The sequence below is a fragment of the Gordionus sp. m RMFG-2023 genome, chromosome 4 (genome assembly GCF_954871325.1).
Source record: "Gordionus sp. m RMFG-2023 chromosome 4, tfGorSpeb1-WG-v2, whole genome shotgun sequence".
Classification (NCBI taxonomy): Eukaryota; Metazoa; Nematomorpha; class Gordioida; order Chordodea; family Parachordodidae; genus Gordionus; species Gordionus sp. m RMFG-2023.
Window position 1 is genome coordinate 23,972,371 of NC_088778.1, and position 14,435 is coordinate 23,986,805.

Consider the following 14,435-nt stretch of genomic DNA (forward strand, 5'->3'; position numbering starts at 1 on the left):
TAAAATATTCTTTTTTAATTATTGAAATTTTCGGCTATTGAAGAATAATTTCTAAAAAAAACGAAATGCTGAGTTATTGTATTGATAATAAACTTCTATCAGATCAAAAAAATATTTTAATCTTTTAAGTTGAAATTAAGGGTCGTATGAGATAATTATAAAGTTTGTCTATTATTGCCGTAATCTTTTATATACAAATTTATAATATTAAATAATGAGTATATTATATAAATAAATCAATATTTATAATAAATAAGTAGTAGATAATTGTTTAGATTTAAGAGTACTCACTAAATATATAATATATTATGCTTATATATGTATAATATTATACTCAAAACAAAGCGCATCACAATATGTAAATTATTGCAATAATTTATATACATCAATTACATTTATTTTAAAAACTTAAACACACAAATATATGATATTAACAGCAAACAAATTGTATAAAAAAAATTTTTTTTGTTCCTATTTAAAAATAATAAGATAAATTATTTCATAAGATTTTGCAATTTTCGGCATATTTCGTCAGTGAATTCGGAACATTTAGAATTGCCGCCTAAATCTATAGTGCGGCACTGAGGTGGTAAAAACATATATATATAATTTTATCAATTAAGTATATTTCTTAAATAATTTTTTTTCTAAAATTTATATCCATATTGATATTAACGAATTCTTTTACTCCTCTCTTTAATCAAATATGAATATCGCAATAATTTCAAAAAAAATTAAATGAAAAGTACTTTTCCGTCTTTGATAGTCTCGAAACAAGCGGTTTGAATATTACTTGCGTGAACGGGAAACCCTAAGTACTTGAGCATCATGACGCCACTAAGTAATAAGGCTGTTGGGTTAGCTTTGTCTTGGCCCGCTATATCAGGAGCCGTACCGTGAACCTTATTGTTTAAATAAAAATCAATGTTTGTTTCCTTCTATTAGTAAATAAAGCCCCTCTAAGAACTTAAAATAAATATAATTATATGAAGTTTGGCAATTCCGCAAATACAGATAAATAATAACACCAAAAAAGCATACATTTTATATACTAATGCAACTGAATAATATTCAGGGTCGCATTTCATAGATCCGAATTTTAGAAAATTTAAAAGCTAGATCATCTAGATCGTGTTTTGTTTTAATTTTGAAAGATCTGATTTTGCCAGTTACCAGAAATCTCAAACAATTTCGCTCATAAATTTTTTTTTTAATTTGTATTTTAAAACATCGATATCTTTTTCTTCGTTGTTTAGTGGTCCTTTTCCAGATTTACACGTGACATTCTTTATTCTAATCACCTTTCTTCATTTTCCAAGGTCCTGGGTATCGACCTGGGTCAAATCCAGCGTTTACATGTCATTATTTACCACTTTTATCCTGATTGTCTTTGGTCGCACTCTGGGAATTGTTCCCTTCCAACCAAAGGCATCAATAAACTAGTGTTGTTAAACGGCTCGTTTTGAGCCGTATTTTAGCCAGAAAAATATTGCCTAAGCTTCGAGATTTCGATAATATATGTCAAGACTATGTTCATTCTATGAGCAGAATCTTCAGACTTGCGTAATATTTTTTCTGGATAAAATATTGAGTTAGCCCTTTTTAAAAATCGGCTCAAAATGAGCCGTTTAACAACACAACTATCAACAAATCATCCTTGCTTTCCGTTCAACATGTCCAATTCATCTCAATTTATTTATTCTGACATCATCTATTGCTTCTATCCCAATCCTTCTCAGTATTAAAATTAATATAAATTTAAAGTTGGTTTAAAAGTTCTCAGTAAAATTGTCTGATGCATTCACAGGGTAAATACTCTCTACATGTTGAAATACCATTCCGGCATAAATCACTTTCAAAATTTTTTAAAAAACGAGCTTTAAAGATTTGCTAAACTCCTATGATATAAAGCAACAAGATTTTATATGTTATACCTTTCTTAAAACAAAAAAACTCAGCGCAGGCTTAACTGGCTTGTCGTTCCACGAGGCATGCCAAAAAAAATCAATTTTACTGGGAAGGGATATATAAATTTTGCCAGTGACAAAAAAAAGTTGAAAATTAACATTAATCTATGCTAAAAAAAATTTATGGTTAATTACCCTAGCATGGCCCAAAATTTTAAAAAAAAATTTAATTAATAGTTACAGCTTCGAAAACGGCCCCTTTGTCTCCTATATTTGCGCTGGGAGTGAGTCCTAGTCCACCAATCAATCCAGCCCCCATATCACTAGTAAATTTTAAAAAATTAAAAAAGGAAAATATATAATGTATAATGTTGAATTGGGATATGGAATTAGTGGGGATATAAGAATTTCAAGATTATTATTTAACTGAGGGCGATTTTATAAAATTTGAATAATCTAATTTGACCGGGAATGTATTTTTAAAAATATGTAAAATGCCTTACAAATTATTTTTGTATTTTTTTTTATTTATAAATCTATATATAATTTAATCTAAATTATGAGTAAGTTTAAAATTTTAAAACAAAATTATTTTGAAATTCACCCTGTGGGTAAATACTCTATACACGCTAGAATATGTGGACTATTTCAGATTTCTTCAATTTAAAAAATCGGTCAAATGTAAAATTGAAAGATTTTGCCCAATTGATTAATTATCCCAATATTTTATTGATTTAAGAAAAACATTTAAATAATTAGCTATCAACAAAAATTTTAAGAACGAAGAATTTATAAACAGTTACAAATATTTATTTATTTTTCATTTAGAGAGAGAAATTAAAAGCTCAGAAATTTCATAAATATTATGCATATTTTTATAAAGAACATAAAACACTTCAATAATGATCCATTACCTTGATATATGTGATGTTGTTAAGTTAAATAATCTTTTTTTAAATATATAAAACATAAATTGTCGAACCTAAGTATGTCGCCGTATAAATTTGGCATGACTAAAACATCGAACCTGGCAGGATTTGATACCAACTTTTATTATAAAAAAAAAATTAAATAATATTTAGCAAATGAAAAAAATCGTTTTTTTTATCCATGATGATCTAAAATATTTATCGTTGTAAACAACAAAATTTGGGGGAGAGGGGTTGTACAGAACGGATAATAAATTATACGTGGTCCTTGAAATATAATTATTTCTTCTTTGCTTTTTTTTTAAATATGGCTACCTTATAATGTAAATTTGAAACATGATTATTTTATTACTCTTTCATTTCCCGAATCTGATTATTCTAAAATTTAGGAAAATCAATAATATTCATAATCGAATAGAAAGAATTATCAATTTAGTGCTAACTGCTAATCTAATAATAAAAATTTGTCATTATAGGGTTTCCCACAAAAAAGTTAAAAAAAATTCATCAACCATAAGAAAATTTCAATCAAAATAAAATGGAAATAAAAAGGAAAATCGTTATTTATTTTTTGTAATTTTTATTTTAAAAAAAATGTCATTCAATCCCTAATCCTTGAAATTTTATTTTTCTTTGTTGGTTAATTTTAATTTTCTATCATTTTTTCCTATTTTAGCAATTTCTGGCTCAGGCTATTTAATAAAAAATTATTTGTTATTTTTAAGGATGGTACATATTTTTCTTTTGAAAATAATTTTTGGCCAGCTCCGGTTCAAGTGTACCTGCATGTGTCTAAATTATATACATTATATATAATAATTTACTTATCATTTTAGTATTGAAGTTCATTGATTTTAGATCAACTTATTTTCCGCAATCGCAAATAAGATACAGATGAAAAAAAGGGAAAAAGAATAATTAAATAATACAGAGAAAAGATCATAAAAATTCCAGGACTAGACTGACAAAAAAAATTTAGAATTTTTTTAAAAAAATATATACAAAAATAATTATTCGTTTTTGGATATGGGAGTTTTCCTTTTCGATCGAAAATTTCCCTTTTTTTTTGATTGGACCTTTCTCCTTTTTGATATTGATTGTGTATGTAATGTTATTTTTCTATCATATCTAATTCTTCATATATATATATATATCTTGTTCTACGTATATTATATAATAACCAGTAATTCTTCGTTTAGTAAAGCCAATAAGCAAAAAAAGAAATTGGGCCAATTATACAAATAAAAACTTGGATATTAAGTTATTAATTTATATTGAAATAAATTTAAAAAAGTATCTGTAAAATTTTTGACATTTAAATTGATCAAGAATAGGATATAAAATACTTTAGAAAATATTCAAAAAAAATGGTATCCTGTATCTTATATATGAGTATCCGCGATACTGCTCAGCCCTTTTAAGAAGAATTAGGTTTTGAATAAAAAAATATATTTAATTCCACGTTACTTTCATATTTTAATATTTAAAACGGTTCCGAGAAGTCCTGATGGGATAAATGAATTTAAATGAATGTTCAAATTTTCTTGTTTATTCATGAGACATTTTTTGGTAAACAAGTCGAAATAAAATTTTCAGACCCAGGTGATAAATTATATATAATTTGATAAGGAGCGAGTAATATTAGATCTTTTACGAACATTAGTGACTTGCAGGCAGGGCTCAATTTTCTAAAATCTGAGGGGGGGGGGGGGGGTATAAAATGTAGACATTTATAAACTAGGACCAGAAAGTTTTTTATTACAAACTATCGAGGCCTTTGTATGCTTGATCTTCCACGTTTACTAAATTCTCTCACAAAAAAATTTGTGTAGGTTATGTATGAAACCGGTTTAATAGTTGTCCACCTCTTCTCTCTCCATAAAAAAAAAAATTCATGTTATTTAAAATATTGTGTAATAACCTTTAGGCAAGCCGTATCCAAGAACATCTCTTCAAAATCAATGTCTTTGTTCCTTTCGGCGGCGAGCCTACAGCAATGCAAGAAAAGTCCGTCGGATTTCTTCCTGGAATCAATTATTAAAATCACATTTGAAAGGTTATCTATAATCAATAATATTTTGATAATTTGACAAGAAATCATCGACATTATTCGTAAAACATTTACGAGGTTTCAATAAGTAAAAACCAGATGACTGGATATTTTTTACCCGATACCGATACCATAGTTAACTATAACAGAGTATCGTTCAAAGACAAGTAATTTTTAAAAAGATATAATTTTGGAAAATAAGATATAATCTAATGCCATCTGATGGAACACCCAGTGACATGTAATACTTCCCTAGACTGACAATTCATTCATTAAAATATATTTTAAGCGTCGATTAATACAAATCAACTGGTGACAAGCCATTTTAAAAAAAAAAGTTTAAATAAAATTTTAATGTAAATTGTTTGTAAGGGAAAACTAAAAAGTCGTCTATTATTAGGCACACCTAATGAATTACATAGGTGATTTAATGAAAGGAAATCTTATGGTCGATTTGATATAACTACTTTATTTTAAAATAAATCTAGTTCAATTTTGTTCAACTATTGTTTTTTTTAAAAAAAAGTGCAAATATTGGTACATAAAAATATATGAACATGATATTGGCCTTGTGAACAGCACTAACTCTTTTGCGTTTGTTTTCCCGAGCGTATTTGAAAGCGAAATCCGCGATGCGCGTCGATGCCACTTCAGTTATGAGCTTTATACTTTGAACGACCCCGTCGACAATCTACAAAATAAAATAGTGAATGCGTAAAAAGGGTTTATTTTGGTTGTTCGGCTAATCAAATAGCAGCTGATCCAATTTTTAATAATACAATTCTCGAAAAAAACGTTTTACAAGGAAAAAGGAATAACCCAAAAAATATATCAATAAAATAGATATTAAACATATAAATAGCAAATGAACTATTCTAGTTTAGAAAAAAAATAATCACTATTTAAAAAAAATGTAATCATAATTCAATAATATCTTGCAAAGCCCGTACTCACATTAACGGTCGGTATCAACTGATAGTAAATTTTAACCAATGCCAGGGATTGGGTAATAGCTCAACTCAAGTTCAATCGAAGGAGATTTTTTTTGTATTTAAAATTAAACAAGTATTTGAAGTAAGAGGTAGGAAAAAGGTTAAATAGATATAGGTTAGGGTTAATTAAAGAAAAGACATAGGTTAGTTAAGATTTTTATAAAAAAAAATAATACAATATTTTTATTAGGTTTAAAAAAGAAGATATCATTTCATTCTCAGGCTATTTATAAAAAATATACAATGTGGAACCAAATTAAGAATTGTTTCTTAATTATAAATAAACAGAAAAACCACCAAGGTGCTGTGTAATTTTAGATTTAAGCATTGTTAGGCTAATGGTGTCAAAAAACCTAATTTGTGTCCATTTTTAAAAATGACCCGATTAAGATTTTATAGATAATATTATGTGAGCCTCAAGATTTGTCAAATATAGTTCCAAATCTTTCTGCCATCTATGACTATGAGATTTATAGGTTTTTATAAAAATTGGGCCTCTTAGCAACCCTAGGGGAAATAAATGATAAATAAAAATTTTGTAGTAAATTTAGAAAAAAAACTTTTTTTAAAGAATTCACTCATGTAAAATTTATTTTTAATTCAAAAAATTATTATGTATAGAAATTGATAAAAAGAAATAGGAAGACCGACATAACCATTACAATTTAAAGAAAAAAAATCAAAACTGGTCATCCAAACCTCCAACAACCATAATTGCAGTGAATTTTTATAAAAAGTGTGTAAACATGATGAGTCATAATCGACTATCCAATCTAACATTAATTTGAATTGTAAAAAATCATTTTAATCTAACAATATCTTTTTGATTTAATGACTAGAGCATTTTACTCAATATCGTAGTATTTTGATATTTTATATGATTTTGCAAAAAAAAAATAATTAATGGCTCCAAAGCTCCACGCTTTGTCACTGAGTTAAATAAAATTACATAAGAATTGTTCTTTAATTTGAAATGGAGTGGATTCCTCTATAAGTTTGTATGGTCTGGTATAAAACTCAGCAATATTTTTATAAAGGGGCAATTGGACTATGGTTATGTCTCAGTATACCATTTAGGCGATATTTATAAATTAAATTTAAGCATAAAATTTAATTGATTTGCAATCAAAATCATGATATAAAATTAAATTTTATAGTTGATATAAGTAATCTTTGGTAAGGTGAAGTGGTCATAACCTCAGACTATAAACTTAATTCCATATTTAAAATAATATTAAACGATTAATATAAATTATCTAAGTTTAATATTTACAATATGTTCGATTCCACTGTATTCACCTTCCGTATTCTCTCTTATAATGATTAAATCAACGTCGTTGTATAAGGTTTTGTACCCTTCGAGTGATTTGCATGGCCTCACATTGGCATATAATGAAAAGGTTCTAAATTATTTTTGTAATTAATTGAAATTTGTATTGAGCTGTAATCAGTGAATTTCAAAAGTTTAAAAGTTAAACAATTACTTTATTTCCTCTTATTATATCAATAAAATATTTTGTTAATTATAAGGGTTTGAATAAAGGCAATATAATTCAAAAATAGAACAAAAAGAAGTAGGACAAAACAATCAAAATTCTACTTGTAAGATAATATATAATTTATATATTATGAACTTTCTAATAGCTAAATTTAATGAACGATGTCCTGTACCAATAGGTGTAGCTAATGGCCCTTTCAACCCTACTTTGTTCCTCTTAAAACTTTCAATAACTGCTTGCGGTATCTGAGAAGTTCCATCTGGGGCTTTAACAGGGGTTACATCTACACTTTCCCATTGAATGGGTACCTAAATTATTGAAATTATTATATTTATTAGGAAAGGGGGCTTTTTTATCACACTGCATTCACAGTTAGCATAAATTTGTGGCATATTAATTTTTGCATACTTAACTGTAAATTCGGGCTAACGATGATTGCAGAGTAAAATCATAATAGTCTTTTTTGAATGCCTTTGACCAGTTATATTTTTACAAATATGATTTTAGTTTTTTTTAAAAAAAATTTAAATTATAACCATTATTTTAAAATATTAATTTTTATTTTAAATTATTGTTTATAATTAATATAATATTCATATATTATATGAGGTAGAGAAATGTGGTGGATATTTTTTGATAGATAATAAAAGAGGGTCCAACCTTGGTTGAGTCGTTGGTATATCTTGACAGAAATGGTTATGATAAAAGGTAGTCATTTGAGAATTATTTTATCTATAAGTTGATGCAGCCTACCCTAAACTTTTTTTAACTCAAGTCAAAATAATTTTAATCAGCCCATAAAATATATTTCATATATGTTGTCTGATTTGGCTGTGATAATTAATTTTTATCAAAGAAACCAGCACTTTGTTTAATTAACAGCTTTAAAACCATTTAAAACTTTAGATCAGCCATAAAAAAAATTTAAACCATTTGTCCAGCACACTAAAAATCTTTCTTAGGTCTCACTTATAGGCAGGCTGTGCTGACTTCTAATGTTTATAAAATATTTATCATAGGCATAACCAGGATTTTCCCAAGGGGGGGGGGAGCTTTTAAATGGCCTTTCTCCATAAATCTATCAGCACTCTTTTTTTTATAGGCCATCAACTTAGTTACATTTTTATAAAAATAATTTTGGTTTTTTCAAAAAGTAAAAAACTCAAATTATATATTAATTTTATTTTATTAGATTATTGTTTATAGTTGATATAAAAATTTTAAAGGTAGATGGATATTTTGATAGTTAAAAAGGTGACCCCCTTTGGCTGGCTAATCAAATATAATTATTTTATTATATTAAAAAAGTTACTATAATCTATATATAATATACAATTTTGCTTAAACTCATGTCATTACTTCAGATACTGCAAATATCTTTTTAACAGCATCCGCAATTTCTGGTCCAATACCATTGCCTGGTATTAAAGTTACAGTTTGAGCCTATTTATAATAGGTATATTATATAAAATATTATTACTTTATTGGAACACTTCCTAGATAACAATAAATAGCTTTCCAACTATTTAATATATTATAATATTTATAAAAATATATTAAATTAGTTTACCGATGATTTTTTAACTAAAGTTCGAAAGATCATTTTTTTTTAAATATTATAAAAGCATCTGTTGGGCATGCCAATTTGAGCGCACAACCGAAAATAATTTTTAACAAATCTTCAAACGTTTAAATAACATTTTTCGAACTATTGCATGAGTAGTCGCTAACTTTTTACAAAATACGTGATAACGTGATAAAAGCATTTTCGCCCTCTGGTTGTGGACACAACAGTGCTACGCTAGGTTTTCCTCAAGTCCATCAAACTGGATAATTAATTTAGAGGGGAGAAAAATAAGGAGCCCTTCACACATTTATGGGCAGGTAAACAAAACAACCTATAGCCGAGAACTACAAAATATATTTAATTACTTTAAGGGTGGGTGGTCGCTGATTCTAAGTTTTTTGAATATTACTATCAATAATTGGGAAAGTTCATATCAAGAATTTAGAGTTATCCTCATAAATTTAAATTAACTATTCTGTTTACAGCAATTTTTGAAATAAAGCCTGAAAAATCCATTGAATGAATAAAAGCAAGTCAGCGATGAATTATGTACCGATCCGCATCTCTCACATCCTGTGTCTCAAAGATTTTATATGGTTACGGAAAAACAAAGCTCTGGATAATATCACAGCAGAATATCTAAAAATAGCACCTATGACAATATCTTCCTTCCTATTTGTCCTCTTCAATAAAATATTGGAGAGCAGAAATACTGCAGTGAAATGGAACAAATTCTTCTACCTATGTAACTTCCCTAAAATCAATGGCCCACAGAAATTTACGGAATACCTCTTAGCCCTCACATCATGTGTCTTAAAGTTTTTTATCGTTTCTTAAAAAAACAGAAACATATCATCTATTCTTCATCTTATCCCAAAAATACATATGCGTGTACAGGTCAAATTGTGAAAATAAAGAAATTTCAAACAATTATTATTAAGAGAAGCAAGGTGATAGTTAAACAATGATAAAAAAGTTTTTAAGAATATGATATGGAAATCATATATTAGAAATGGAAGGCGAAATAAAATTCTTTTTAGAAATAACAATTTAAAGAGAATTTATGATATGAAAAAGTTGTTTATAATGAAAAATAAGGGAGTAAAATTTAAAAAAATAAAAATAATTGAAATTTAATATTAATATTAATATTAATAAAAAAACTATTATACAAAACGCTACAATTAAATATATTTAAAAAAAAAATGATGATAAAATTGAAATTTAATATTGATAAAAATTATTACATAAAACGCTTAATTAACAATAAACTAGTAGAAAGCCCGTCAAAATTGACGGGGAATTAGATATTATTCATTTTTTACGATAGATGTCATGCCAGGTTCAAGCTCACAATATTAGGAAGCATCCATGATCTTATAATGATAAAAAAGTTTATCAAACCCAGCTCAACCCTTAATAATTTGTAAAAGATATTCCCAAGTCAGGTGCAAGCTAATATTAATTTTGAGGTTCCAAGCCCTGTCCTACCCATTATAATTTTGAAAATTTTTTCCCGCCTCGGAGATAGTTAAATTTTTAATATCATCACATGCACGGGAAATATCTGATTTACCAATTAGTCTAATATGGAAAAAAAAATACATGTGAATTCCGTATTAAGGGAAACTGGGAAGGCCTGGGCACCACTTATTAGAGAATCATGACAAATAAAATAAAAATAACCGACTCTTATTCTTTTTGGTAATATGATCAATTAAAATTATATCTAAAAAATATGTTGTTTATTGTATAAGGTTATTGTTGTTTTTCAGATAAATTTAATGTATGTCTTGCATTTCTGAAATTATTTGTCAAAGAATTTGATAAGGGATATATATTTTTTTATGTTAAGTAAAAAAAAATGCTGTTTATTTAAATTACAAAAATGCCATTAAACACTAATGAAACTTATATGCAAATTATTTATATATTTTTTAAGTTTTTTTTTTTATTGACATAAATTTAGAATAATTTTTTTCAAAAATAATGAGGAATATTTATTATGTATTTGATAAAATTAAGAGCAAATCCTTGTTGACATTTTAATTTTTGATGGAAAAAGTGACAAAATAAATCTGGGCGGTCGTCAGGAGAGGAAATAATTAATGTATAATTTTATATCATTTAGGGTTGAAGTAATGAAGTTAATGATGCTTACTACCAAGTGAATGTATGGAAATATTTTAAATACCAATCTAATTTGCTAAATACCGACCAAAATTTATTAAAATGTAATAAGACCCTTATTATTTAATATATTAATACGGAATCACGTGGTCGAGTCCGGCCTTCTATATATCATCCTCCCAAGGATGGAACCATCAAGTTAGAATAAGAAAAAAAACATGATCATTCTCGGGATTCGAACCCGGGAGCATAGGATAAGTAAGCCAAGCTCTTGCCTACTAGGCCATAGAGGCTTTCCAAAAATCACGATTTTTCAATTATACATTATAAATATATTTGGTAGTGCCTATCCAAATGAAAAATGAACAAAATTCAAATTTGATAGATGGTACCTTAAGGTACCAAGCATCATTAACCAAGTAATGACGGATTACCAAAGCAGTGTACAAAACACAATACGTCCTGATAAAGATGATATGCCTATGCCTTGGGATACTGGTAAAAAAAGAACGCAAAACGATATTTCTGTCAATGTTAGCATTGGTATCCCCTTCTAAAATAGAATCATGAACGACAATGTTAACTCAACTATAAAACGGTCGTAAGTATTGTTATAAAGGCCACGACAAAAATACTGCATATTTTTCCATTAATAAAGTTGATGAAATTGGCCGTACTGTACATTCAAGTTTGAACATTCCTCTAAATATTCATGAAATTTTCTCAGAGAATCGGATAAAGTAATATTTATATTAACTCCTAGTGAAGTATGATAGTACAGAATTAAATGTTTTATTTGTTAAAAAATAGGCAGAGGTGGCATAGGGATTGTGGTGTGGTGATCGAAATATCATTTGGAGAAATGGGTAAAAATAAAATAAACATAGATATAAAACATAAGATAAAAAAAACAAAATAAACCTCCAGATGAGTTTATTTCAAGCGTATTTCTTTATTATTTAGTCTACCAATAACTCTAGAACGGGTAAGGCGTTTGTTTAATCCTCATTATTTTCTTAACTTATCTTTATTAATAGATTCATCATGTTTTGTAGCAATGTGAGGGATTAGGGTTAGCCTAGACGAATAAAGAAATCAGGCAAAAATATAAATAAAATATTGTTGAAATTAAACAAACATTAAAATAATGTAAAACCGGTGTAGATGGGTCAATATTAGATGCATATTTCTAGTAGTTGGAGGGATATCATCTAAAAAAATTTTTGGGGGACTTATCAAGCCTATTATGATATCTAAAAGTTAAAAAATAACATGATGAATGTAATGTTATTAAGATTAAGGTTAATTAATTGTAAGGTAATTAAAAAATAAGATTAAAAAATAAGATTAAAAAAGGGGGGAAAAAAGAAGGTATAAATTATTACATTATAAAAATAATAAAAATAAAATTAAAGGAATTGATAAGGTTTTGAGAAATAGTGGTTAATAGATAATAGAGATAGAAAGAAAAGAATGGGATAATAAAATTTAGTGATAAATAAATTCATTAAGGGAGGAGAAAAAAATAAAGAAAGAAATATTTATAAGGATTGGAGATTATAAATAAGTTAGGATAAGGATATTTAAATATTTGAATATACTTGATTATCTTCTTAATTATTGGTTATGAAAGAAAAATATGAGTATAAAAAATTGCAATGTAAGTACTGACAAAAATTGTGAGTATGTTCAAAATAAATATACAAGTTGAGTATCTTGTAGAGATTTCATTAATGTGTAATTGATAATATGAAATGAAAATTGATAAGGTAATCTAAAAAATAAAGAAAGGATTAAGTGAAATATTAGCCTGAATCTTTTTATTCACATCATTTATTTCATTCTTATTTAGAAAGTTGAGGGAATATTGTTTATATCAATTCAAAGACGATTTTTCAAATCTCTCAATCCATGTTAGGTATGTGTACAGTACACCATCAATTCTCGAAATTCCATTCATCTGTTTTTATAAAATAAATAAATAAAATCAACAAATAAAAAAAATAAAAATAAATACGTACCGATGACATGACGTAGCGATGACATGACGCAGCAATGACATGACGTCACGATGACGTAGTGAGGACATCGGAAAATTATAATATAGATATAAAATGATATATCACTAAAAACGCTGTATTAAAAAAAATAAATATAAAATAATACATTATGAAATCTATTTATAAAACGCGAAATTGAGAAACGTAAAACGCTATTATCTAAAACGCAATATATATGATATAAAATAAAAATAAAACGCGACCAATCATTAATTTTATTTCGATTATTCAATATTTGATAAATTTATTCTACTTCAATTATTCTTAATCAAATTCTATATTCATTAAATTAATTCTATTTCGATTATTCGATGATTCTTATTTTATTACGACGTTATTCAATAATACCTACATTCTAATATCATTTAAAATCTTCGCATATATATTTAATAACAAACAATGATAATAATTAACAGAGGATGACAAAGTCAAATCATATACTAAACCGTTTTTTCAAAGATTAGCAGGGATTAAAGCAAGATTAAACAAGAAGATTTAAATTTATTAAATAAATATATTTTATAAATATAGACCAAGATAGAAAATTTAATATCAACGCTTAGGCCATCATCTGATAATAAATTGGCAGGCTACATGGAGTTATGTTTATTGGCCCTCATAAGAGAACGGCTAATATCACAATTAATCGCATGCCTTGCATGTCTATCTTGACTATATATACTGCTGTAATTGTCATTACTTGTAAAATGTAAATTGATGATATTGTGACCTGAAAATGTTAATTAATTATGTTGTACGACTTGTAGAATATCCTGTCAGTAAGAATATTTTTAGAGTCGCTTAATAAATTTTCAACAGGGCGCTGGAAGAAATGGTAGTAAATAATAAATAAATGTTTAATACTGTAGAAATTATTAGAAATGACAATATTTTTAGACTTTGTGCCAATAATATTTAAGGGTTTATTTTGTCAAATAAATTTTAATTTATATCTCTTCAAGATAAAATGTAAAAAAATTAAGATTAATTGGTTTAATCAAATGAAAAACAGTTTAATATTTTTTTAGAAAAAGTTGTAAATAATTTATATGAAAATTAATGTTTTTTATATATTTCCAAATTTCTATATTAAAAAAGAGATAATAATTATAATGTAAGATAATGGAAAATAATTTGAATTAATTAATTGAATTTAATCAATAACAATTTAATAAAATTTATTATGTTAAAATTAAATCTTATTTTCAATTTTTTTATTGAAGTAGAGGAATAATTGTTAGAGATGGACAATATTTAGAATCATTAAATTTGTTTTTTATATACATTCATACATTAATTTG

General features: G+C 26.5%; 1 protein-coding gene across 1 annotated transcript; it reads right to left on the reverse strand.

Annotated features, from left to right (window-relative positions):
• Positions 1–255: 255 nt before the first annotated feature.
• Positions 256–9,029, reverse strand: LOC135929176 (probable isocitrate dehydrogenase [NAD] subunit alpha, mitochondrial). Its single transcript, XM_065465708.1, has 11 exons — positions 8,948–9,029; positions 8,858–8,899; positions 8,737–8,820; positions 7,513–7,685; positions 7,152–7,281; positions 5,444–5,577; positions 4,758–4,860; positions 2,890–2,954; positions 2,149–2,230; positions 750–902; positions 256–581 (listed from the first exon to the last, which is right to left on the reverse strand). Exons 1-11 carry the CDS (start codon positions 8,978–8,980, stop codon positions 495–497), a joined length of 1,086 nt encoding a protein of 361 aa, XP_065321780.1. The 5' UTR covers positions 8,981–9,029; the 3' UTR covers positions 256–494.
• Between the last annotated feature and the right edge of the window lie 5,406 nt (positions 9,030–14,435).

Coding starts and splice junctions, on each gene's coding strand:
- LOC135929176 (XM_065465708.1), bottom strand. CDS start 8,980: ATGATCTTTCGAACTTTAGTTAAAAAATCATCG. Junction 5,578..7,151: donor ACAGTGGAATCGAACATATT/GTAAATATTAAA, acceptor TTTATTTTGTAG/ATTGTCGACGGGGTCGTTCA. Junction 2,955..4,757: donor TGGATACGGCTTGCCTAAAG/GTTATTACACAA, acceptor TTATAATAAAAG/TTGGTATCAAATCCTGCCAG.